Source organism: Erpetoichthys calabaricus, chromosome 3 (assembly GCF_900747795.2).
Source record: "Erpetoichthys calabaricus chromosome 3, fErpCal1.3, whole genome shotgun sequence".
Classification (NCBI taxonomy): Eukaryota; Metazoa; Chordata; class Cladistia; order Polypteriformes; family Polypteridae; genus Erpetoichthys; species Erpetoichthys calabaricus.
This window is the reverse complement of record NC_041396.2, coordinates 243,121,846-243,147,387: the sequence shown is the minus strand read 5'-3', so window position 1 is coordinate 243,147,387 and position 25,542 is coordinate 243,121,846. Positions and strand designations below refer to the sequence as shown.

General features: G+C 35.8%; 1 protein-coding gene across 15 annotated transcripts in view; it reads left to right on the top strand.

Moving 5' to 3' along the window:
- The window catches only part of ptprk (protein tyrosine phosphatase receptor type K), a 615,224-nt gene that overhangs the window by 237,036 nt on the left and 352,646 nt on the right, over positions 1-25,542 (top strand). For all 15 annotated transcript variants that reach the window (XM_028797925.2, XM_051924122.1, XM_028797923.2 and 12 more), the window contains exons 5-6: positions 8,295-8,410; positions 9,722-9,896. In XM_028797925.2, the coding sequence (XP_028653758.1) occupies positions 8,295-8,410; positions 9,722-9,896 (291 nt within the window). The remainder of the gene's footprint in view (positions 1-8,294; positions 8,411-9,721; positions 9,897-25,542) is intronic.

Sequence of the window (25,542 nt, the reverse complement as noted above, 5' to 3'; positions counted from 1 at the left end):
TTTTATTTAATCCACGGCTTCTCCGCTGTTTTATTGTTTGTTTATTACGATTATAGTTATTGTGTAGGTATTTTAGACTTAGTTTACATTGTTCAGGTACCCATTTCCTTTATCGTTCCAACTGTTACCCCATTAACATGTCTATCAAGGTGATCACCATCAATCAAAGAACTGTCACTTACCGAGTGGTTTCCTTGGCCGGAGATGGCGAGTGCCTTTTCCATTCTGTGTTACATATTTCACGGCCATATCAGGCTCACTCTTGGTATCCGGAAGAACATTGTGTCTTATGTATTGAATGACTTGGACAGGTTCAAGGTGTGGTTTGATGATGGTACAGGAGATAATTATACTACACAGGAGCACTATAAGAGTGAAATGCTTAAGCCCTTCACCTATGGTTCTGCATGTGAGTTGATGGCTGCCGCTGAATTGTTCGGTTGTCACTTTCGAGTGTACCAAAATGGCCAAATATTTTACACCTTTGGACAACTGCCAATGCCTTTTAAACATCTTAGATTCACAGGTGACGATTTGAGTAGTGGACACTTTGATGTTTATGAATGTTTAAACTCTCAAAAGCTGGATGCGAAGTTATAGATGAAACCCATTTCAATTCAAACCCCTCCAATTTCCAGTAAGGCTCTGCTTCGCAATGACAATAAGTCTCAGGGACAGACCCTACAAAAGGTTGGCATTGATTTGAGGCAAGGTTGGCATTGATTTGAGGCAAGATTGCTTTTCACATGGCCAACTATACGTTGCATGCTCAAGAGTAAGCGCAGCGCACAGCTTGGTCATATTACAACCGGAGGGCCGAACTGACAACGTGGTATACAATTAGATCCTTATATAATAATTATTGGTATATTTTCCCTCAGTTTAAAAAGGTTTACTTTTCTTCTTAATAAAAATTTTAAAGCAGTATTTCGCCGCTGCGAAGCGTGGGTATTTTGCTAGTCTGTGTATAAAATGTTTGAAATATCAGTCTTCAGGTATTTCTTGGGCCAATCTTGATGTCTTAACTTGAGAATCTTATTCAGAGTTCATTGCATTTCAGCCTTTATCTTGGTTGTGTCTCTAAGCACTTGACCCCTAGTACTTCTGGGACTCTTCTGGTAGTTACAGTTCTGGAACATGGTGGCACCAGAGGCTAATGAGTACCTGTTCGATTCATGTTTAATTCTTCTCAAGTCTTATTCAGTTAATTTGTGCTGTTTGTTCTCTTTTCTTGCATTTATTGTGAGCCTGCTGACTATTTGCAAAAAAAATGTTTGATTGTCCGGTGGTCACTCCTCAGTTTCCTGATTGTTGCATCCTTCTGAAAGGTGTTTTATGATTTTTCCCTTTTTAATGTCCGTTAAATCTCTTTTTTGGTCCATTTTACCTGAGGTAACAAAGCATCCGAATAATTATGCACAACTTTAATATAAGGTGTTAAATGCTTTAAGCCGCACCCTTGCTTACTAAACATCTACATATCACCTGCAAATTACATCCAATACATCTAATAATCATTCAAGTTTATACAGTATGGTTTAGAGTTTGAAAATGTGCACAGAAGAAATAAGGTCAGGAAAGTGACTATTAATAATTGTGCATGCAGTGTATATATGAACGTGCGGTCAACAGTATGAAAAAATTAATGTAATGTGTGGCTTTTGTGTTGAATCACTTTTAATTGTTTGGTTAAAGTGAAATCTGCATCCTTTTTGCATATGTACAGTATAACTGGCCAAACTCTCCTTGATTGGGTATATCATATAAATTTAACTAATATGCAAGCACCATATTTATAACATGAATCATATTTTATGATATTTTAATTTTGCTTGCACTACTGTACAGAATGTGTGCTTACCTCTGTTGAGAGTGAGAATATTAAGTCTTTCCTTCAACCAGTGTCGTCCTTTTTTTTTTTTTTTGTATGTGCCTCCTTCTTTTGTATTGTACTTTTGTTTTCTTTGTAGAGAAACTTTTAATGATATTCTGTCTCTAGTGGAAGCCCAAACAGTAGAACACATACATTCTATACTAGGCTTCCTAGCTGTGAATACCTTTAGGTTCTAAGCATAGTTTAGTAGGTGTCTTGTTTATAAGATCTATAATAAAGCTTTTTGCAAACATGAAAATAGAAGAATAATGTTCATTAAAGGTGACACAGAAGTCAGAAATGGAGGAGAGGCCTATTAAAGCAAATATTGGAACAAATGGGCCCACATATAATTCCTGCTATTTATAAACTTATCAAAGCAAATGTACCTTCCAAATATGAATTTACTTGTTTGAAGATGAAATTGAATATCAAATGCAGAGGAACATGTTTACCAGTTTAAATTCTTTGGTTTAGCATTTTAATTTTTTACCTTGATGGCTTTATGAAGACAAAAGAGGCTTAAAGGGTAAAATAAGTAGCCCAATTAAATTACATTGCCTCAGGGAACTAAAAATTCCAAACGCTGGAAAATATAATTGCTCAGCGGCAACTGTAATCTTTGTTGGGCATTGTTAGAAAGCTTTATAGTATTAAATGGCGTGATTAGTTGTGACAGTTAATTAAACAGAAATAGTGGGTGGATAAAATCAGTGAATAGCCGATTTCCTCCTCAGTACTGAAATGTGTGAACTATGCTCTCGAGCTATGTACTGTATCAAGCACATCTTGTTATTTCAGTGTTGATACTTTTCTATTAAAATGCCACAGGCCAGAGTGAAAAACTACCACATTAACCTCTACAGAGCAAGCAAGTGTGTCACTGAGAAAATGAATGTTTAATGACTATCAAAAGTAATGCCAGATAGTGTTCATGTCCTCATTAATCCAACAAAAACATAGTTGTACAGAAGCAGAATACTACTTTAAGGCCATTGGTGCATTGTGAAGTGTTAATAACATTTAGCTAGTTTTTAAAATGTTTACCCCTAAATTTCACATGACTTACACTATTGTGCATTTTGTTGTAGAGAAGAAATGGTGAGTAGAGTTCACATAAACTGTCCCTACCAAATACTAAATAAATTTCGACCTTTCACTTAATAAAAGGCAGTTGACTGTTCATTTGTTTAGTGATGAATGTATCATGACTTTGTAATATTTATGAATTATTGGACTGCTAGTAATGTGTGCGATTGCTGAGATCATCTCTTTGAATTGACTAGGTTATTATGAAACAGTAGCATACTTGGTGATGAGCAAGGGTGGCAGTGGCTGAAAGTTTGTTTTTACAGTTATATTTTAAATAGTATTATGTATCTGTTAGGCTGTGATTAATTTTTTTTTAACAGACATTAAGACAGACATTTTTTTTTTTTTAAATTTTAATAACTTAAAAGCGCTGAAGATTATTTCAAGCTTAAATATTGTTAATGAGAACATTTTCGGCAGATAGTATTAAGAATTTAACTGCAAAAGATATCTCTGTTTTAATTCTGTAACGCCGCTACAGGGTGGGGTTTGTTTTGTTTTGGACGTGCTCTGTCTCTTCGTATGTCAGAGGACTGGAACATCGCGAAGTGGGATCTAGCCTCATGTGGGGAGGCAAAATGGGGGGGTGGGGGGATAAAGGGGGGAGAGAAGGAGAGCAGGTTATATCTAATCTATTCTTGTAATTCTTATAATTATAAATATCAATGCAACAATAGGCTAAAATGCAATAACTCATGGGGAATCTTGAAACTAAGATTAAAACTGCCATATTACCAATTAAAACTATAAATGACATTAAAAACTCAGAATCAATGTCTCCATGATGGGACAGTTAACTTTGTGAGCTGGAATGTTAAAGGCCTGAATCACGAATTAAAGAGAAAGAAAGTATGCTCTCACCTAACAGGCTTAAACGCTAAAATAGTATTTCTACAGGAGACCCACTTACTAACCAAGGATCAGTTCAGATTACAAAAAGACTGGACTGGCCAAATGTTCCATTCTTACTTTATAAAGAAAACTAGAGGGGTGGGAATTCTCATACATAGAACAGTTCCATTTGTAGCATCAGAGGTAGTGTCGGACCCTGAAGGGAGATATGTGATGGTCATGGGCAACTTATGTAACAGTAAAATGATTTTGATAAATGTTTATGCACCCAATGTTGATGATAAGGAATTCATGCAAAATCTATTTGCATCCATTCCCAATGTGAACACTCATAAAATTATAATGGCTGGGGACTTTAATTGTGTTTTAAATCCACTCTTAGATAGGACTCCTGTGACAGGTGGGACGACATCTAATACTGCAAAGATAATTACACAGTTTTTAAATGATCACAACTTATCAGACCCCTGGAGGTTTCTTAACCCAAACTCAAGAACATATTCGTTCTACTCACCAGTGCATTATAGCTACTCAAGAATTGATTATTTTTTTATAGATAATAATTTCCTGCCTACAATTAAATCATGCAAATATGACACAATTGTTATCTCTGACCATGCCCCTCTAGTCTTGGAGCTAAAATCATTAAGCCCCTCACACTCACCTCGCAGATGGCGTCTTAACCCTCTTTTATTGGCAGACGAGAGCTGCACAGAATTTATATCCAAACAAATCAGCTTCTTCCTAGAGACAAACACGTCCACAGAGGTTTCTGCAGGAACACTCTGGGAAACTCTAAAGGCCTTCTTAAGAGGCCAGATTATTTCATATCTTTCCCATAGAAATAAATTAGAAACCAAGAAAGTGTCAGAGCTAAGAAATGAAATTACTAGAATAGATGAAGAACAAGCCAGGCGTCCAAGTGAAGCTCTTCACAGGAAAAGGCAGGCCCTGCATACAGAACTTAACATCTTAACAACTAAAGAAACTGAACAACTTATTTATAAGTCTAGACAGCATTACTATGAAAACGGAGAAAAAGCTAATAAGCTTTTAGCTCAACAAATTCATAAACAAGAAGTTCACAATGCAATACCAGTAATCACCAACAAGAATGGAGAAGAAATCATCGACCATAATAAAATAATGCACACATTTAGAGATTACTATAAGTCTTTATATTCCACTGAGCCCAAAGAAGACAACACGCAATCTAATGCATTTCTGGATAATTCACAAATACCACAAATAGATGCTTTAAGTGCTGAGGAACTGGATAAACCTCTAACGCTAACAGAATTACTAGACGCTATAAAGTCACTACAAAGCGGGAAATCATCAGGCCCTGATGGTTACCCCGTAGAGTTTTATAAGAAATTCTCCACTCAGCTAGCTCCACTCTTATTGGCAACATTTACAGAAGCTAAAGACCACCAAATACTACCTCAAACATTTCCACAAGCATTAATCACCGTCTTTCCTAAACAAAATAAGGACTTGTTACAATGTGCATCATATAGACCAATTTCACTCCTGAATAATGATGTTAAGATACTCTCAAAAATCCTAGCTAGAAGGATGGAGAAAGTGCTGCCCTCGGTAATATCACAAGATCAAACTGGATTTATTAAAGGCCGACATCTATCTTCAAATCTCCGACGCTTGTTTAATGTTATATATTCACCAGCAAAATCAAACACCCCAGAGATATTACTATCATTAGACGCAGAAAAGGCATTTGACATGATCGAATGGAATTACTTTTTCACTGCATTGGAGAAATTTGGGTTTGGCCCGAATATTTGTGCTTGGATCAAACTACTGTATACCAGTCCAGAAGCTTCAGTTTGTATTAATAACATTTGCTCAGACTACTTTAAACTAGAACGTGGTACCAGACAAGGATGTCCCTTGTCGCCACTGTTGTTTGCAATCGCTATTGAACCACTGGCGGTTCACTGCCGAAATTCTTATCAGATAAAGGGGATTGTCAGAGAAGGACTGGAACAGATAATTTCTCTATATGCAGATGATATGGTCTTATATATATCGGACCCAGAAAACACTGTCCCTGCTGTTTTAACAGCACTAACAGAATTTCAAAAGATATCTGGTCTTAGAATTAATCTGAATAAAAGTATACTCTTTCCAGTGAATTCACAAGCATATAATATTAGATTAGACACCCTACCTTTTACCATAGCAGATCAGTTTAAATACCTAGGGGTAAATATCACAAGTAAACATAAAGCTCTTTATCAACAAAATTTTGGCGTCTGTATGGAAAAAATTAAGCAAGACTTGCATAGATGGTCAACCCTTCATCTCACTCTAGCCGGAAGAATTAACATTGTTAAGATGAATATCCTTCCTAAACTTCTCTTTTTATTTCAAAACATTTCAATATATATCAATAAATCGTTTTTTAAACAGTTAGATTCAATAATAAACTCATTCATTTGGAACTCAAAACACCCACGTATCCGAAGAGCGACCCTACAAAGACCTCAGGCAGAAGGTGGCATGGCTTTACCTAATTTTCAGTTTTATTACTGGGCAGCAAACATACAAGCCATAAAAACCTGGACACAAATAAATGAACATACACAGGCTTGGTCCGCAATAGAAGTAAAATCCTGTAGTACTTCTTTATATTCCCTGCTCTGCTCTCCAATAAATGAAAGGTATCGCAAATATACTAATAACCCAATTGTGCTTTACTCACTCAGAATATGGAACCAAATTAGGAAGCATTTTAAGATGGAAAATCTTTTATCAGTGGCACCTCTGCAAGAGAACCACCTCTTTCAACCTTCGCAAATATATCCAGTTTTTAATACCTGGAAAAGTTTTGGGATTAAAATGCTCAGAGATCTTTATATAGACAACATATTTACATCTTTTGAACAATTACGTTCAAAATTTAACCTCCCAGCTACACATTTCTTTTACTATCTTCAAATTAGAAATTTTGTTAAACAGAAATTGCCCGATTTCCCCCACCTTGCACCCTCCACAATGCTGGAAAAAATACTGCTCAATTCCGAGGAAACAAACACTATTTCCGCAATATATAAAATCTTATTAGAGTCCCTACCTTTCAAAGATCCAAGAGGACATTGGGAAGAAGATCTCTTAATCAATATATAAGAAAAGGAGTGGAAGGTAGCAAAGCAGAGAATTCACTCGAGTTCTATATGCGCAAAGCATAGAATTATTCAACTAAAAATTATATATCGAGCTCATCTGTCTCGCTTAAAACTGTCCAAAATGTTTCCAGGCCAGGATCCAACCTGCGAGCGCTGCAACCAAGCTCCTGCCTCACTGGGTCACATGTTCTGGGCCTGCACCAAACTAACATCATTTTGGACAAAAATTTTTAAGTGCCTCTCTGACAGCCTTAGTATCACAATCCCTCCTAACCCACTAACAGCTGTGTTTGGTGTCCTTCCAGATGGACTGGAATTGGAGAAGGACAAGCAAACGGTGATTGCATTCACTACACTCTTGGCACGCAGACTTATTTTGTTAAATTGGAAGAATCCTAATTCTCCTCTTATAAGTCAGTGGGAAACCGATGTTTTATATTATTTGAAATTGGAAAAAATCAAATTTTCAGTTAGAGGATCTGTACAAAATTTTTTCAAAACATGGCAGGATTTAATCAATATTATTTTAGAATAAGAGAATTAACTATTATTGCATTTAACTCCCTTCTCCATCTCATATTTATATAGATATTTACTTCTCCCCTTCTTTTGTCTAATGGTGCCTTATTAAAAAGCTTAAAGCAATTTTCCTTTAGCTAAGCTCTCCTTCTCAGGGGTGGGGTTTGATTTGTCTTCAAATTTGTTGGGTTATAAATTGATCTGTTTGTATGGAATGATTACAATGAAAATTAATAAAATAAAAATATTAAAACAAAAAAAAAAAAAAAAAGACACCACTACAGGTTACTTTACTAAATGTGCTATACTTTAATAATAACTACACCTGTGGTTGTTGGATGTTGCAGTAATTGTGTTTGATTTACTGATGCTGAAAATACAAAACCCTCATTAAAAAAAGATATTGTATGAAGTGATATACTGTATTGTAAGTCAGGTAGGTATTTTTCTTAAATGTTTAATAAAAGCAGTGATGTTCAGTATTCTTTAATTGGAAATGACTGTGCTGTGTTTATGTTTATGGGTGTTTATTTCATCCTAAATTATTAAATTACATCTATAAGTCATCAGATCAAATCATTTTTTTTAATTTGTGACCCTGAAGCTGATTGATTAGCGTTCTAATGAGTCTGGCCATGCGTTTGCTACTCCTTTTACAATGATCATACTGCATCTTACATATACAACACATTATCTGTAGTTTTAATGATAATGTTTGTCTATTTTGGTTTGTTGTAGGAATTTTTTTCCACATGTTGTTATAATATCTTTTATAATTATAATAAATTATTATTCATTTCCTTTTGCAGATAAATCCCCTCACTTTTTGAGACTTGGTGATGTGGAAGTCAATGCAGGCCAAAATGCTACTTTTCAGTGTATTGCTACAGGGAGGGATGCAGTGAACAATAAACTGTGGCTTCAGGTAACATTCAGTGCAAGACATATATGCCTTTGCGCTCTGGTTTTGAGTGGCTTCTTGCAGTTGAGGATTTTCAATGAATTATACACACCATGATGCTTGTCTAGTGCAAATGTTGCCAGTGTTTGCTTTATTTTTAAAATATTTTTTAAATGTTCAGATCAGTAAGATTAACAGGTGATTTTGGTAATTGAAGTTGAATCTTCAAAATGTGTTGCAGTTCACAAAACAAAAAAAATAGTTGATCTAATGGAATGTTTAGCAGATTCCTTAGCTGAATTACCTCTTCACTAGTGTAAAAAAAAAAAGTTTCATTTTACTATATTGCTCTTCTCTGAATTTTGAATAATGTTTTATAAAAAAAAAAAAAAAAAAGACAGGTTGAATCTCAGCTACTTTTGTTTTGGTTTTGAAAAGCCCAAATGACTCCTCTCATCACACCAGAGTGCGAAAGTAACAAAGCAGAATTTTCTGAACATTTATATTCAACATTCTTTTGACCAGATTAAATTTAAAGAGGCACATTATGCTTAATTCGCCTCACTGAGCAGTTAGGTTGTGGCTTTTTTTGTGTCCAAATTTAAAAATAAGAGGTAGGTAACCTTAGAAAAGTTTGCCTATTCCATTTTATCACACTGAAGATTGTATACTTTTGGATTGCTGCACTGATGGATTCGATGTTGTGTAGCAGTAGGGCAGTGCTGAGTATAGTAAGAGCAGTTGGATGCTTAATTCCTGTGAAGACCTGTACTAGAGAGCAGCTCTCCAGTTATTCCAAAAATTCTAAATAGAAGAAAAAGCTGCTAGACTCTTTCCAAAATGAACATTTTTAACTTAAATCATATTTTTGCCACACCATGACATTGCTAACATTGGAGCAAGCTGAAGTAAACTATTTAAAATTGAGGTATAAAATTGCTGCTGTGTCCTGAATATATTAAAATACTATATATATTTGTTGTTGAAGCATGTCAAGGATTTCTGCTTTGATCATTATTTTTTATATGTTTATTTAGAGTAGACATTGTTGAATTGTAGGTACAGGTACAGTCTTCTCTATATAAACAAGTGAACACTGGAAAAAAATTGTGGGGGGATATATCTGTGTGTGTGTGTATGTGTATTGTTGTTTTTTAGATTCTGGTTTCAAAATTAGTGGCAATTATTTTATAGTTTTAAAAAAATAAAAATGTTGATGTCAAGTCACATTTTTTTTGCATTCTTTTCTGATTATTGTGTTGAATATGACCCTGAACAATGGGTTTATTTTTTCATATTAATTATTTAACTAATTTTTTTCCCCACTTCAAACAGAGGCGGAATGGGGAAGATATTCCTGTTTCACAGACAAAGAACATCAACCATAGGAGGTTTGCAGCATCCTTCAGGTTACGGGAAGTGACTAATCTAGACCAGGATTTGTACCGCTGTGTGACACAGTCTGAAAGAGGCTCAGGAGTGTCCAATTTTGCCGAGCTGATTGTTCGAGGTATATTATTAACCTACTTGGTCTTGAGAAAATAAGTATTGTCGTATTGACGTGCCCTATCTTGACATCAGCATCCTTCCTGTGTTTTGTGGGTGGCTGAAGGTTATATATAGGATGCTTAAAGTCAATTTATTCAACTAAGCATTTTATGTCTGTTAAAAGATGATTGAACTCAAGCTTGTCAAGTGCTTTACAATTAATGTTTGTTTAGTTTATTGCTTTTGTTTGTGCTGAAATGCAGCAACTCTTTGGGGACTGATAATGAAATTGTAGCATTTGATCTATTTGAAACAAGTTGATTCAAAAATAAGTCAATGTAGCAACAGGATTAATTTGAATAAAACTGGTATGTGAAAATCTACCAAAGGGAAAATATCACAGAATTTTTTATGATATGTAAAGTATGGTTAGTTAAGTGGCACATAAATTATAGGCACAAAGATGCAACGACCTTGTGCAGTGTGTGTGTGTGGGTGTTTTTTTTTATTTATCTATTTATTATATTAGTACTTGGTGAGACTGCAGATTTTCTCACATTTTATTTTGTATCTAGTCATACGCTCGACAAGCAGACACATTTCTTGGCTTTTGACATTCTCATCTCAGTAGATGAATAAAACACTGTTTCCTGTTTTATCTGAATGACTGTAGAATAAATCTTATTGTTAACTTGGACTCTGAAGCCTTAGGGCTGAGCAACCCTGGTGTTAAAACTAAGTTGAATATTAACTGCAGTGACAGGTCCTATATCTCACTGGCACTTTAAATCTGACATCAAGCTATGAGGATGCAAAAGATGATGATTTTAAAGGAAATTTTGGGGCCATTGATGTAGATTGCCTTTAATAAGAGCTGGCATTGTGTTGCCCATTGTCGCTGATGACCCAAGGGCAACAGTTTATTAGTGGCTCTTCTTCCAAACTGAAAGTGACAGAGGACGCTTAAGGCCATTTTGGTCCTGTTTGTAACAAATGAAAATTTCAGTAGCAAATTCTTTCACCAAAGGAGTATTGATCTATATGTTCTTGCAGCTGGAAGAAAAACATGATGAAACACAATTTACTTTGTCATTGTAGTTAGTATAGCTTCCAGATCCTTTTGAGTAATGATGCTGCTGCCCACTTGCCAAAGCAAACCTTTGACAGAGTAGCTTATTAGGAAGGATTTTGCAAACCATGTGAGCTTTCTGAATTGATTTTTAGGTAGTGAAATTTCTTTGCTTCAGTCTTGAGGAATTTGAACCCTCTTTAGTTTGCATGAATTTAGCAGCTGATTGTGGACATTCTCAAAACTGTTTTATATGAATCTCCCACATTGGGTATAGACCTCGTACCAGGCTTAAAGGGGTATTTATAGATGAGAGAACTATAGATGCAGTGCCAGCCAGCGTCTGGGCACATACATAGTTTCCTGTTAACCTAACCTGCCTTTCTTTAAGACGTGAGAAGAAAGCCTCTGCAGACATGGCAGAATGTTTAAACTCCACACAGAAGAATCCCGGACAGAGGTTTCAAATTCTCAGCATCTATGAAGTTGCAGTTCTGTCCACATATAGCAGTCAGCAACTACAGTTCTCACTATTCATTTGGTACCCATGGTGTGTCACATGATTCAGTGCTTGGACCTCTTGCTTTTTATCATGTCTTCCTCCTTTGTTCACCCTACTTCATCATGGAGGTCTGTTTCATTGTTATGCTGATGACATTCAACTTTATTTTTCTGTCAAGCAATGTCAGGTTCCTCCTCCATCTTCTTTGATTAGTTACCTTCATGATGTTAAAATCACATTATAACATCTCCTTAACTTAATAGTGACAAGTTTGAAATTCTCCTTGTAGGATCTAATGCTACTCTTTCAAAATATGACCATGTTAAAGGAGTGTCATCAATGCAGATATTATGTTTTCAAGTTAAGAGTCATTGTGATGTTTTTGTCAACACTCTTTTCAAATCTCTTGTTAATGTCACATCCTATACTTTCTTTAATCACCTTTGTATTACTTTCAAGACTTAATCTGTGACTATCATATTCTGTAGCTAAGGTGCTAATTCAAGACCAACAACTATAATGCTTATTTTTTCAAGCTAAAAAAAGGTTGCGATTAGTTTGAAATTCTGTTCCATGCTTATTGAATCAAACTAAGGCTCCTAGTTTCATTACCCTAATTCTATGTAAATTTCGCAGTTAAATATTATATTGCCTTTAAGATTTTTGTCCTCACTTAGAAAGCATTCTATGATATGGCTCCCACTTATTCAAAAGATATTTTTAAAGGCCATGTACCAGCTTTTTCTCTGTGCTCTTTTTCTGGTTTTCTTGCTCCACCTGTCTACCTGTCTTCCACTGGAGTTTGCACTTTAACTAATATTGCTCAAAGCTCTGGAATTCCCTTCCTCATAATATTTGGTATCTTGGTTTTATTTATTTATATAGTAAACAGCTTAAAACTCAATTTTTTAAACTTGATGACTTCATGCAACTTATTATAGTCTGAGAAAAGATGGCTAAGCTGAATGTTCTCATTTTTGCAGTTACTGTTGAACCGAGGTTTTGTTTTTTGGCTGTTTATGTTTATTAGCATGTTGTTATTGGTTCTTGTTTGCGGGTATAATAATGATAGTTTTCTCCGCAGTTATGCACATTGACATGTTGCATTGTAACTGGATGTTGGGTTAGAAGACTGTTAAAACCCCCTCCTTTTTTATTATCATTTAGAAAAAGAGAGTGACTAAATTCAACATTGTAATTTTTCGAGTGAACTCCTAATATGTTTCTGTAACTCTTTGAAAGAGACAGAGATTCTGTTAGCTGTTCTGTTTAGTATTATTTGCTGAGAAATTAAACCTTCTAATTATAGCACAAGCTGTGAACTACTTTAACTTTTCTTTAAGATGTACCTCAGAAGAACCTGCCTCTTATTCCTGTGTTTAAATGTGTGGCATGTAGTGTTGTGTCTTTCCACAGTTGTCTTAAAGCAATTCATTTGTAGTTGATGCTGTTAGTCTCTGCCCAGCTTTGCTGATTGGAAACTAATATTAGGAGCACACAGTGAAAAACATAAAAACCTAAAGGTCCAAGATTTTCATGTTTAGCTGAAAATTTTAGAAGCCTTTTTTTGTTAAAGCAGTGTTCACCTGCCAGCATACTTAATTGCAGTGACTTTAATTTACATGCTGATTAAAGCCTAACTACTTAAGGAAATTCAGTTGAAAAATAACTGGTAAAAGTAATATCTTAAAACACTGAATATTGTTATGCAAACTCTTTACCAGTTGGGTGGTGAGTTCAATTATTCGCAATAATCCTGATATTTTTCTTTAGGACATACTGTACAAACCAATGTTTGTTTTAATGCCCTTATGTTTCTTTAAACGTCCATGTCCTATATGTTTGTGTGTGTGTCTGTCTGTATCTATATCTATAGATATAGATATCCAGATAGATATACAGATATATAGATATATATATATAGGTTTAAAAAATTGTCTGTATACTGTATATATAAGATTTAAATATGAATATGTGGATTAGCTAAATAGTAGATGGCAGACTCCAGTGCTGAGGCATTAAAACATTTGTTTTAAAGTAGACTGCCTGCCAACATTTTACTCTAGAAAAAGCATAACCATTGACGTGTGCTCAAAGAGGGTTTGCTGGAAAACTACTCTGAGTGTGGACTGTTTGATGTGTGGTAATGATGAAAAAGGACTTATTTGGAATTCAGCACTGATGTCAGGAAAAGCAAAGTGTCAAAAAATCCATTTTATTACAATTTGAATTGGAATTTGAATGCTAACCTGCCAGAGGGGGCATTTTGATCATTTTGATTTATTGAAGTCTTTTAATGGTTTTCAGATGAAGTAGAATTAAAATAGTAGCAACCGTGGTGAAAAGGGTTTTGTGTGTTTTATAAGCAATTTGAATGTCTTGCGTCAATTACCTTAAATATTGTAGTGTAAATGACTGATTATTTTTGTTTCTCAAACATCCAAACATCATGTTGCCCCCATTAACACTTTGTGCACAAGTGCAGCATTGAATTAAACAAAATACAAAAAATACATTTGTGTTTTAAAGAGAATTAGCATGTTTTGCTTGGATTTGTTCTTTCCTGTTTTGCATGCGTAAAATCAGCATTAGATTGTTACCAGGGCTTTGTTGTTTTAACATGTGTTATGGCATTGTCATTATATCCTCAAAGTGTGACATTTTATTTCAAGAAGCCATATTAGAAAAATAAATCCCTGAATAAAGTTGCTGTATTGCAACACTACTTTCATCAAATACATGTCCTGGTTAGTGCTCAGAAAACTGAATCTGTGGGGGGAAAAAAAATCAATTACTAGTTGAATGGCTGTGTGGGTTAAAGGCATTACAGGTTCACATTACGTTTTGCAGCAGTGCAATGATACTTAGCAGCAAATCGGGAATGATGCAAAAGATGGATGAGACAGAGTTCAAGGAGCAGTAATGTGAAGGTCTGGTGCTATCATTCGAGGCTGTCTCTGTGCCATGATAGATGGGCTTGTAGCAAGAAGCAATAATACTGGATGATGAAAGATTCATCTTCTTCTTTTTTGCCATTGCAGGCTACCTACCTGCAGAAGCTTCAATGGCATTATCACTCTTGGTTTCCTACTTGGAACCAGATTGCATTATTTAAAAATCCATTCAGGAGATACAAAGCTGAGCTGCATTGGTATCTACAGTCAGCATTTCAAAAATGCAGATTTTTCTTTTTTCTACAGTCACCTAAAGCTGTTAATGATTGAAAAGAAATATTGTGTAAATGTCCCTTTACATGCATCTCGTTTATTGGATTTGTACACTGTTAAAGATTGTTTGATTCAGATAGACAATTGATTTTACTTGATTTTCATTGATGTCTAGCATAAGAAAGCATGACTGCCCAGTGGGCAGCACTGCCATTTCATAGATGAGGCGGAATGAATTCACATCCATACCTGAATGTTGACTGTATGGAGTTTATAAGTTTTCCCCCTTCCTAACCTAACCCTCCAACTCCCCACCCCATAAGAATGGCAAGTGTAAAATACTGAAAATAACAGCTTATCTTTATATGATTAAGCATAGCCAGGCCTATCCTGGGTATAAGGAGTAAACTGAAAGTCTTTGCATCTGAGATATTGCTTGTTTTTGAACATTTAGTATGGTATAATTTGTTTAATTTTCTAGGTGTACATGATGCTGTTTTAATTTTGGTGCCAAAATGCATAGGTTTCTATCTGAGAATCCTGGTGTTTCTACATAAATGATTGCAGATGGTATTCAAATCATAATATACATTCATGTGAAAAAGTAAGCACACCCCATGAAATGTTTTCTTTTTTAACGTATGTGGACATATTAAGGTTCAGTTTTCATTTACCAAGTATGGACAGATAAAGGTGGTATAATTTGTGGGGAAAATAGAAAATTTGATTTTGCATTTACTTATTTAATGAAAAATTAACAAATATGCCATTTTGGTCTTTAAAAAAACAAAATAAGTGCATGCTTGGCTGTAGTTGCTGGTATTGTCCCTTTTGGCAGTAATATCCTCAGGGTGGTGTTTCCTCTAACTGTCAACCTGTCATTGATTTCAACAAAGAGAAAGTTTTTCCCATTGCTCTATGCCAAATTCTTTCAGTTGTTCTGAGTTTCAAATCCCCAAGCCCCCATCAAACTTCATCCACATCTTGATGTGTTTCAGGTATGGACTTTGACTTGTCCATTCTAGATACCTACTGTCTAGCCATTGATTAGTGGAATTTACTGGTAGGTTTTGGGTCATTGTTATGTTACAATGTCTCCTTTCGATTGAACTTGAGATTGAGCCACAAAGTAACTCCAAACCTTAGCTTTTCCCTTACTGCAGTTTACAGTTGGTATCAGTTTTTTATGGTCAAGTGCTGTCTTTGGTTTGCCCTAAACATGTCATCTGGTACTGTGGCCAAATATCCCTGCCTTTGCCTCATCTGTCTAGAGCACATTGGTCCAGAAGTCCTGGTCTTTGCATAGGTGCTCATGGGAAGCTTAAGTGATGGTCTTTCTGGACAGCAAAAGTTTCCTCCTGGCACACCTCCCATGCAGATGTAATTTGTGCAGTCTCTTCTAATGGTAGACTCGTACACATTTACATCAACAGTGGCAAGAGCTACTTGTAGGTCCTGTGATGAAATTCTGGGGTTCTTTGTGACTTCCTTCAGCATCTTGCGTTGTGCTCTCGGGCTGGTACTGGCATGGACAAGTTGGCAGGGTTTTTGAAATCATCTCCATTTTGATGATCGTCCAGGCAAAGGAATGGTTGATTCCTAGTTTTTTGGAGGTCGTGTTAATACTTTTCCCAGACTATAAGGCATCCATAACCTTTTTTCTGAAGGCCTCAGAGGGCTCTTTCAATCTGGGCATGGTGAGAACACACATGTCAACAACAGAGCAAATCTAACTAAATTTGAGGTAGTGATAAATGCGAGGTGCACTTATTGTTTTCCAAATGCAAAGTTTGCATTTATGCTTATTTACAGTGCATCCGGAAAGTATTCACAGCGCATCACTTTTTCCACATTTTGTTATGTTACAGCCTTATTCCAAAATGGATTAAATTAATTTTTTTTCCTCAGAATTCTACACACAACACCCCATAATGACAATGTGAAAAAAGTTTACCTGAGATTTTTTGCAAATTTATTAAAAATAAAAAAACTGAGAAATCACATGTACATAAGTATTCACAGCCTTTGCTCAATACTTTGTCGATGCAACATTGGCAGCAATTACAGCCTCAAGTCTTTTTGAATATGATGCCACAAGCTTGGCACACCTATCCTTGGCCAGTTTCGCCCATTCCTCTTTGCAGCACCTCTCAAGCTCCATCAGGTTGGATGGGAAGCGTCGGTGCACAGCCATTTTAAGATCTCTCCAGAGATGTTCAATCGGATTCAAGTCTGGGCCACCCAAGGACATTCACAGAGTTGTCCTGAAGCAACTCCTTTGATATCTTGGCTGTGTGTTTAGTGTCGTTGTCCTGCTGAAAGATGAACCGTCGCCCCAGTCTGAGGTCAAGCGCGCTCTGGAGCAGGTTTTAATCCAGGATGTCTCTGTACATTGCTGCAGTCATCTTTCCCTTTATCCTGACTAGTCTCCCAGTTCCTACCGCTGAAAAACATCCCCACAGCATGACGCTGCCATCACCATACTTCACTGTAGGGATGGTGCCAGGTTTCCCCCCAAATGTGACGCCTGGCATTCACACCAAAGAGTTCAATCTTTGTCTCATCAGACAGAGAATTTTCTTTCTCATGGTCTGAGAGTCCTTCAAGTGCCTTTTGGCAAACTCGAGGCGGGCTGCCATGTGCCTTTTACTGAGGAATGGCTTCCGTCTGGCCACTCTACCATACAGGCCTGATTGGTGGATTGCTGCAGAGATGGTTGTCCTTCTGGAAGGTTCTCCTCTCTCCACAGAGGACCTCTGGAGCTCTGACAGAGTGACCATGGGGTTCTTGGTCACCTCCCTGACTAAGGTCCTTCTCCCCCGATCGCTCAGTTTAGATGGCCGGCCAGCTCTAGGAAGAGTTCTGGTGTTTCGAACTTCTTCCACTTACGTATGATGGAGGCCACTGTGCTCATTGGGACCTTCAAGAGCAGCAGAAATTTTTCTGTAACCTTCCCCAGATTTGTGCCTTGAGACAATCCTGTCTCGGAGGGTCTACAGACAATTCCTTTGACTTCATGCTTGGTTTGTGCTCTGACATGAACTGTCAACTGTGGTACCTTATATAGACAAGTGTGTGCCTTTCCAAATACTGTCCAATCAACTGAATTTACCACAGGTGAACTCCAATTAAGCTGCAGATACATCTCAAGGATGATCAGGGGAAACGGGATGCACCTGAGCTCAATTTTGAGCTTCATGGCAAAGGCTGTGAATACTTATGTACATGTGCTTTCTCAATTTTTTTAATTTTTAATAAATTTACAAAAACCTCAACCAAACTTTTTTCATGTTGTCATTATGGGGTGTTGTGTGTAGAATTCTGAGGGGAAAAAAATGAATTTAATCCATTTTGGAATAAGGCTGTAACATAACAAAAGTGTGGAAAAAGTGATGCGCTGTGAATACTTTCTGGATGCACTGTATATTCTACAATAAACTATGACATTTAAATGTGGCATGATGTTTATCTATAGCTACTGTTAAATGAAAAACAAACCTTTATGTCCACGTTTTTTTTTTTTCCTATGATATGACAGAGATGCACACAATGACGTACGAGAGTGCCACTTTCTCATTTAATAATACAAAGCTTATTTCCTTAATTTCATTAATATTATTATTCTCCACTTAGATGCTTTTCATTTTGTTTTGACATCAGAAGTTAGCTTAAAACAAGATTCCAACATTAATGGTTTATGTAACTGAAGCTCTACATGAAATGCCCTTTATATACTAAACAGAACATTTTTATATTACCTTGCCAATGTGCAGCAGTACGTTTTTTTTTTTTTTTTGTTTCCTCCCTTAAAAATTTAGTTCACACAAGGTTAAAAAGAAATTGTTAAAAAAAAAAAACTTAATCCATTATGTAAATGCTGTTCAAGGTCGCATTTGTCTAATTTTTTTTAATTTTGCAGTTTCAGAAAAAATAAACACCAATACTGTGTACTGGCATATGGCTTTGAAATGCACATGCAATGTTTTGATTCTTGGATGATCACATTTTTCCAAGGTGCTGCAAACTACGTCATACCAGATTTTAAACTGTTAAAAACTGAAATTCTCTGAAAGTGAATGTATAAATAACGCTCAGAATGTATGTTCCTTAGTACATTATTAGCTTTTTTATATTGTTGTTTTGTAATGTTTTAAAAAAAATAAAATAAAAAAAAAAGTGTAGCCCAATGCAGTTGTCTTGTTGCCTCACCTGACACCCCCCTGTGAGGCTTAAGCAGCTGCATATTCACAACTGGATGGTTAACAGTACTGTTTCATCAGTTTGCATTTATTTGTCATGATAATGTTTGTTTCATTGACATAGTAGACTACACTTTAACTTTCCATACCTCAAGGGAGTGGTGAAACTTCCAAAGCCTGACTGTTGTCATTTTGGACATTTTTAAGATCAATTCATTTAATTTTCTTAGATTCAGAGACAATAGTACCCTTTGTCAATCCTACCTCTTTTCCCCATTCTATTAAGTCTGAATATATGCTTTTCCATGAAACAAATATTATACAGGTTAACACTTTTTTTTCCCCCGTTTTTGACATCTAACAGACTATTTAGGTTATATGTTTGTGTTCTTATCTGCTGTACCAGGGATGTGGGCAGTAATCACTTAAACTTATAAAACCAATACAAACTGGACTACTTTTTCTTATTTTCACCTACGTACCACTTGTCTTTGTAATTTGGCTTTTGTTTTATATAAATTGTACTGTATTTTCACATAACCGGCACATTGCTTTAATACTCTAGAATCTTGTGATTTCCATTATTATATACCCAAAATGCATTATTTTGAGAAAATGGCAAACAGTTGTCATGCTGCAATACCATTGAAGTAGATTTAGCAGCATTAACAATACTACTCAGAAGGCCCTGGTGAATAAACCTGTCAAATGTCTCTAAAAGTTTGCCATCAAGTACTGCTAACAGCATTAGACAATAGCCGTGCATCTTGCCAGCTCATCAGAAGCTTGAATATATTGCAGCTATGTACTGATGTGGGTTTCAAAATACTATCAGAAACTTCCTGCATAAAAGATGCCTGGCTAAGATCTCCATAAATCAAGATATTTTTAAATGGCAGTATGGGACAACACTGGAAGAGAACAAATGTATTAAAGCTGAAAAGGAATGTAGAGTCATTCAATTACCGGTTCAAAAAAAATGCTTGCTTCCTTTTAGATTTTTTCATTCTTTGCATTTCTTGGTTTATTGAATGATGATAGGTGTTGAAAAATAGTGTGATACATATGCTATATACAGTTTTCAGTGCCCTGGTGTGTGTGTTTTTTTTTGTTTTTTTTTTTAATATATATATATAAAAAAAAGCCTCTTATTTAGGATCAGCATATTTTTCAGACGCCAGGGGCCTCATTTATAAATGGTGCTCACATCGCGATGTATAAAAACTAAAGTTTTCGTCTCAGTTTTGCAAATTGGTAGCACCCAGCGTCAAAACAGTGCTACTGTTCCTGTGTGGCTTCCCTTTATTTTTTAGATTCACATCCCTGATGCGGCTTTATGAAATACACCGACATTAACCGCATATCGTTTTTTAGTTTAAGGCATCTGATCTTAATAAACCCGTAACCATATAATGGTGCACGGAATGGCCAAACTCTTTCAAATACGATGAGTGTTTTAACCCACTGCATCTGAGTGTGGAATCACAGCTGAACAGCAGCTGATTGGACAGCTCTACCACAGATTCTGTCAAGAGCGGAGAGAATTATCGTGGGTACAGCTTCTAGCGCAGTCTATTTGAACTTCTCCCATTCAGCAAAAGCTTCAGAGCCTTTCCTGCACAAACCTCACGGTTCAGAAACCATTTAATCCTAAGAGATATAAAGACGCTCAATCAGTCCATCAAGTGCTCCCGGCAGAACTGTTTGTACTTATAAGTACAATTACCTCACTGTAAACTTGCATTACAGTTGTAACATTGCACAACCTGAAGCACTTATGCTTTCATATTGTATATTTTTCATTGTTTCTTTTATCTTATTATTATTATTGTTGTTTTTTTTACCATTTTATAGGAAAATAAGTTTATGGAAGATTTGCATATTGAATCTCATTGTACCATACAATAACAATAAAGGAATTCAATTCAATAGATGAGAGCACGTATTTAAAGATGATGACGACTGGCTTCTAAGTTGATTTAGATTTCCAGGCGCTATCTTCTTGGAGCTCTTGGTATTATTTTTCAGATGAAATGCAGTAAAGTATATATATATTATTTAAATGACGTTAAAAAACTATTGGTGTAATTTATACTGTTATTAAATGTGTGGACATGGTGGACAGTGGTAGCGATGAACTGGCGCCCCGTTTAGGGATTGTTCCTGCCTTGTGCTGTATGCTTCCTGGGACTGGTGCGACCCTAGATGGATAGATAGATGGATGGAATAATTAAACATGTACTACAAATATATTTCAATGTTCCTTAAAAGTTCTAAACTTACAGATGGCTTGACATTTTAAAGAGCTGATCGTGTGGCGGTTGGTTAATTGGAGAAAGAAAAGGAAGGACAAGAATTGGGGGTTGGTACATTTGAAAGAGTACTGCTGCATTAAATTATTTTATTGAGGGTTGCGCAGTAAGCATCTTGCAGGAGGCAGGAACAATCTCTGGATGGGGCACCAGCTCGTCGCTACCATTGCGCCATATGCTTTAATTCATTTCATCATGAAAATGATATCAAGTATACATCTTAGTATTTAAGTTGTTCAGAGAGCTGTAATATGAATGTTATGTATTCTGTGTCCTTTCAGCATAAGAGAATGCCTGTTTAAGAAGCAAGTCGCAATTCATACACACAGAGTACATAGAAGAACACACAGAATATGAAGCATTTAAAGTGCTACTTTAGCTATGATGGGATTTGAGAAACTAGTAAATTAAAAGATTTTAAGATTAAGTTTATGACGTTCTACTCTAATGACAAAATAAACTATGTGATTAAAGTTGAAATTTCAAGATTAAAGTTGACATTTCAAGCTTTTTTTTCACTATCCTTTTTTTTTCTTCTTTCTTTTCTCTGTACCCTAATAAGCTTCCATATGACACTCAGACAATGGGCTACAACTAGCCTTTTCACAGCAACTTTTTTTTTTTATTTTGGCACTGTGCGACTTTCTGAACTTGAACTTTCGATCAACTTCCTATTGTTGTTTATACTGCTTAAACCAACAAATAGTATGTTTTTCCTTGCCACCACTTGGCATTCGCTGATATTCTTCTTTTTTCCCGTTGCTTTTGCCATTGTCTTTTCACAGAACACTGAACCTAAGGGAATATTTATATTGATTTGCATATTAAAAGAGATGTAATTCTGTGAGGAGTCTGGGAGTGGCGGCAGGCATGCACAACCGTTACATTTAATGCAGACCGGGATTTATGTAGCAGAAATGCATGGAAGTTGGCTTACGCACAATTGCTGCATCTGAGTTTTTTGTGTGTACGCACCTTTTGACTTTTATGCATACTCCGTGTTATGCATGACACCCAAGGAATCTGGGTAGTGGGAAACCATCAATTGAGTGAAAATTGATAGTTCACACGTTAGCAAAACCCAGTAACTTCTCAGATTGCTAGCAGAAACAAATGACAGTCCTTGAAGCAGGAATTGTATAGGGTGCACAGAAGTTGTATGACCTTGTCATACTTGTATGTGTGGTGTTTTCCCAAAGAAGGAAATATACTGATATACAGCATTGGCTATGCACCAAACTTGTTCTGTTTAATTACTTAGGTATTTGCTCAATTAACTTGAAATTCAAAGATACATTCAAGACATTTCTAGTACTAAAATGGGGAACTGAATCAGGGACTGATCAAATACAAAGCAGGAAGAATGCAGAGAAATAATTTACTTTACTGAAAAAGTTTAGCCAGTGCTTGGTTTCTTTCCTTAATTCCAATCTGTTTTCAAGTAATAATCCCCTTAAATGTAACTTCCCAAAAAGAAAAATCTCATTATAAATGTGTCATTCCTGAGTTGCTTATGTTACGGTTTATGGGGAACCATTATGTTTGTTAGGTTGACACAGCCATTTTACTGTATTGCTTACACATAACAACATCATCATCAATTTATGTAGCACATTTTCATACAAATGGTATAGCTCAAAGTGCTTTACAGGATGAAGAAAGAGGAAAAAAGACAAAATATATAAAATTAGGCAATACTATTTAACATACAATAAAATTAAGGTTAGATGGCTGGGGAGGACAAAAAAAAACACCAGATGGCTGGAGAAAAAAAAAAATCTGCAAGGGTTCCGAGGCCACGAGACCGCCCAGCCACCTCTAGGCATTCTACCCAACATAAATGACCTCAATCAGTCCTCATTGCATTCAGGGTTCACATGGAATAACTTTATAATGATGGTCATTTAGACTTGTGGCCTTTAATCCATCAATGTAGGGACATCACAGTGCTTTGATTGGCCGCCACCACCGAAAACCGGAAAAACAGCAGAGAAAGTAGGGGTTAGTACGGATCTCAGAGCCACCATGAATGGTAATGATAATTAACTGAATATACGCAGAATTATTAAATCTCAACAAATTATATACTAGGTGTTGACCCTGTTAAACTCATATATAAAAAAACAACTTTCAGATGTTGTAGGATGTCTCTAATGCAGAAATTAAAGAGTTTTCAAAGTTTGTTTTTAGTTAGTTTTTAGAGAAATGTTGTAATATTGCAACGCTGGGCCTAGTTGGGAGTAGAATTTCTGTATTTGTTCTCACACTGTATAAAAGAAATGTAAGGAACAATTAAGGGTTTAATTTCAGGTTTGACTGCTTACGTACTCTCATAAGATTATATATTATGAATAATTGCAAAACAGTTGCATTTTTGTGAATCATAATTAATTGTAATAATTTAAAAAATAGGATAAAATTGTATTTAGAAACTTAATCAACTTAACTAAAAACTGTCATAGGCCCAGTGTTTAAGAGTGTTAACTTACAGTGGTAGTCCCAAATCGTTTTTTCATCTGAGAAGCAGAAACGAACATTGCACTTGCTGTATAGCGTGTTGGTATATCCTTTATTACAGTGTCCTCTCTTTCTCTTCACGGGGAAATGTGCAATCATGTCCTTGTGTACATCCAGTGGGGGATGTACAGATGACCTCTTGACTGAGATTCCATTTGGTGGACTCCCATCACCCTTGATGTTAACAGGCTACTTTTGCAACCCCCAGAGCACTTACATCCCCCCATTCAAGAACATTATCATCTGTCCCTGATCAATGCAACAACCATTACCCCTAAACATTCCAGAACATTGGGCAAACAAGAAGTCCAGAAAAAAAAACACAGGATCAGTATTTTTTTTATAAACAAAATACAGATACTGCTACAGAAAGAGCTTCAGATACGGCAACCGGAAATAATTTATTCCTTTATTTAATTCTGGTCAAAGCTACAAATTGCAACAAAGAAGAAAATTTAAATTAACAGGTCACATAGCCATTCAGAGGTAATATATATATTGTGCATGAAGTGTTTTGCTATGCTTTCCATATTAAAAATATAGCATATATTTAGAAGTAGCATTAAGGGTTAATAATTATACACCAAGTTTGTTCAAACATATCAGGAAATGAGATAAAGGTCACGTGAACAACAAGGAATAAGAAAGTTATGTGTGATGCTTTGAAGAAGTGGCCAACTGTTATCTACCCAGAAAGACTTGGCAGTTGTCACATTCACAAAATCTCAATTAGAATTACACTTAAATCTTACAATAAGGAGATTAAAAAAACACAAGTGTATTTTTAGGAGAGCTACAGGTACTGTTATTTTACAACATTAGGCCTTACAGGGTTTTTAACCTTAGAAATTACTGGGTGTGAATTTCAAAGTGTACTTGACCTGACAATTGACCAGTTCAATATGATTTTTGATCCATCTGCATTTCTGCAAAACATTTTTTCTGGTACAAATTCCTCAGATTTTGAAACATGGTCCAATCAGGCCCATTAAGCCCTGCTGTACCAAATCAGTGGGAGTTTGGTGTAGACTTTGACTCATCGCCATAAACCATTCATTTTATTGTTTTGTGTTTTTTTTTAATAATTCTTCCGATGTTTGAATAAATTTCAGGTTAACCTTATGGTCCGACATATTTAGAATTTTTGGCTAAAGTGCCAAAAAATAAAATTGTGATGTTCTGTTTTACAGTTTTTGAATTTTAAAACAATTGTATGCATTTATATTTTGTGCTGACAGGTTTAATGAGTTTTTCTTGCCTTGGTTAAACAGTAAGTCAGTAAACTTGTGGCTTTTAATCCCCATGCCTTAATCATTATAATGCACTTCCTGTCCTGAGGATATGGGCAGGGAGACTTGGATACTGGGTGATACTGTCATTAAGGATTTCCAACAAATGTTAAAATGTGCAATTTGTAAATGTAAGAATTACAACCTTCTGCTGTAGCGTCCAGTGAAAATTTTGAAGAGATTTGACTCAGCTTTAATGCTTGGGAGAATGACCAAACAAGATTTCACCAGTCCATCAGTATACGTGTGATATTAAAATGGTAGTTAAAGTAAATGTATAAGCTGACATATCTGAGGAGCGAAGACCTTAGCAGATGAGTTTGCAGATATTATCACTGAAATAGTTGATACAAAGATGAGTTTGTGGTCAGGCAAGTGGAGAAATGCAAGCAAGGGCTGGTGCTTTTAGAAATAGCCTGAAGGTTAAATAGGCAGCAGTTCTAGTTTGGGCTAAATTTTTGTATGGTAATATGAACGTTCTCATGTGAACGTTGTTTTGAACTTTTTGTGTTGTGCTGAACTTGGATAGCTTTCCTAATTAGTGTGGATCATGATAAAGTAGTCTTTGAATTCAGCCCTTTGTAGGTTGACAATTTTCATTTCTATCAAACAA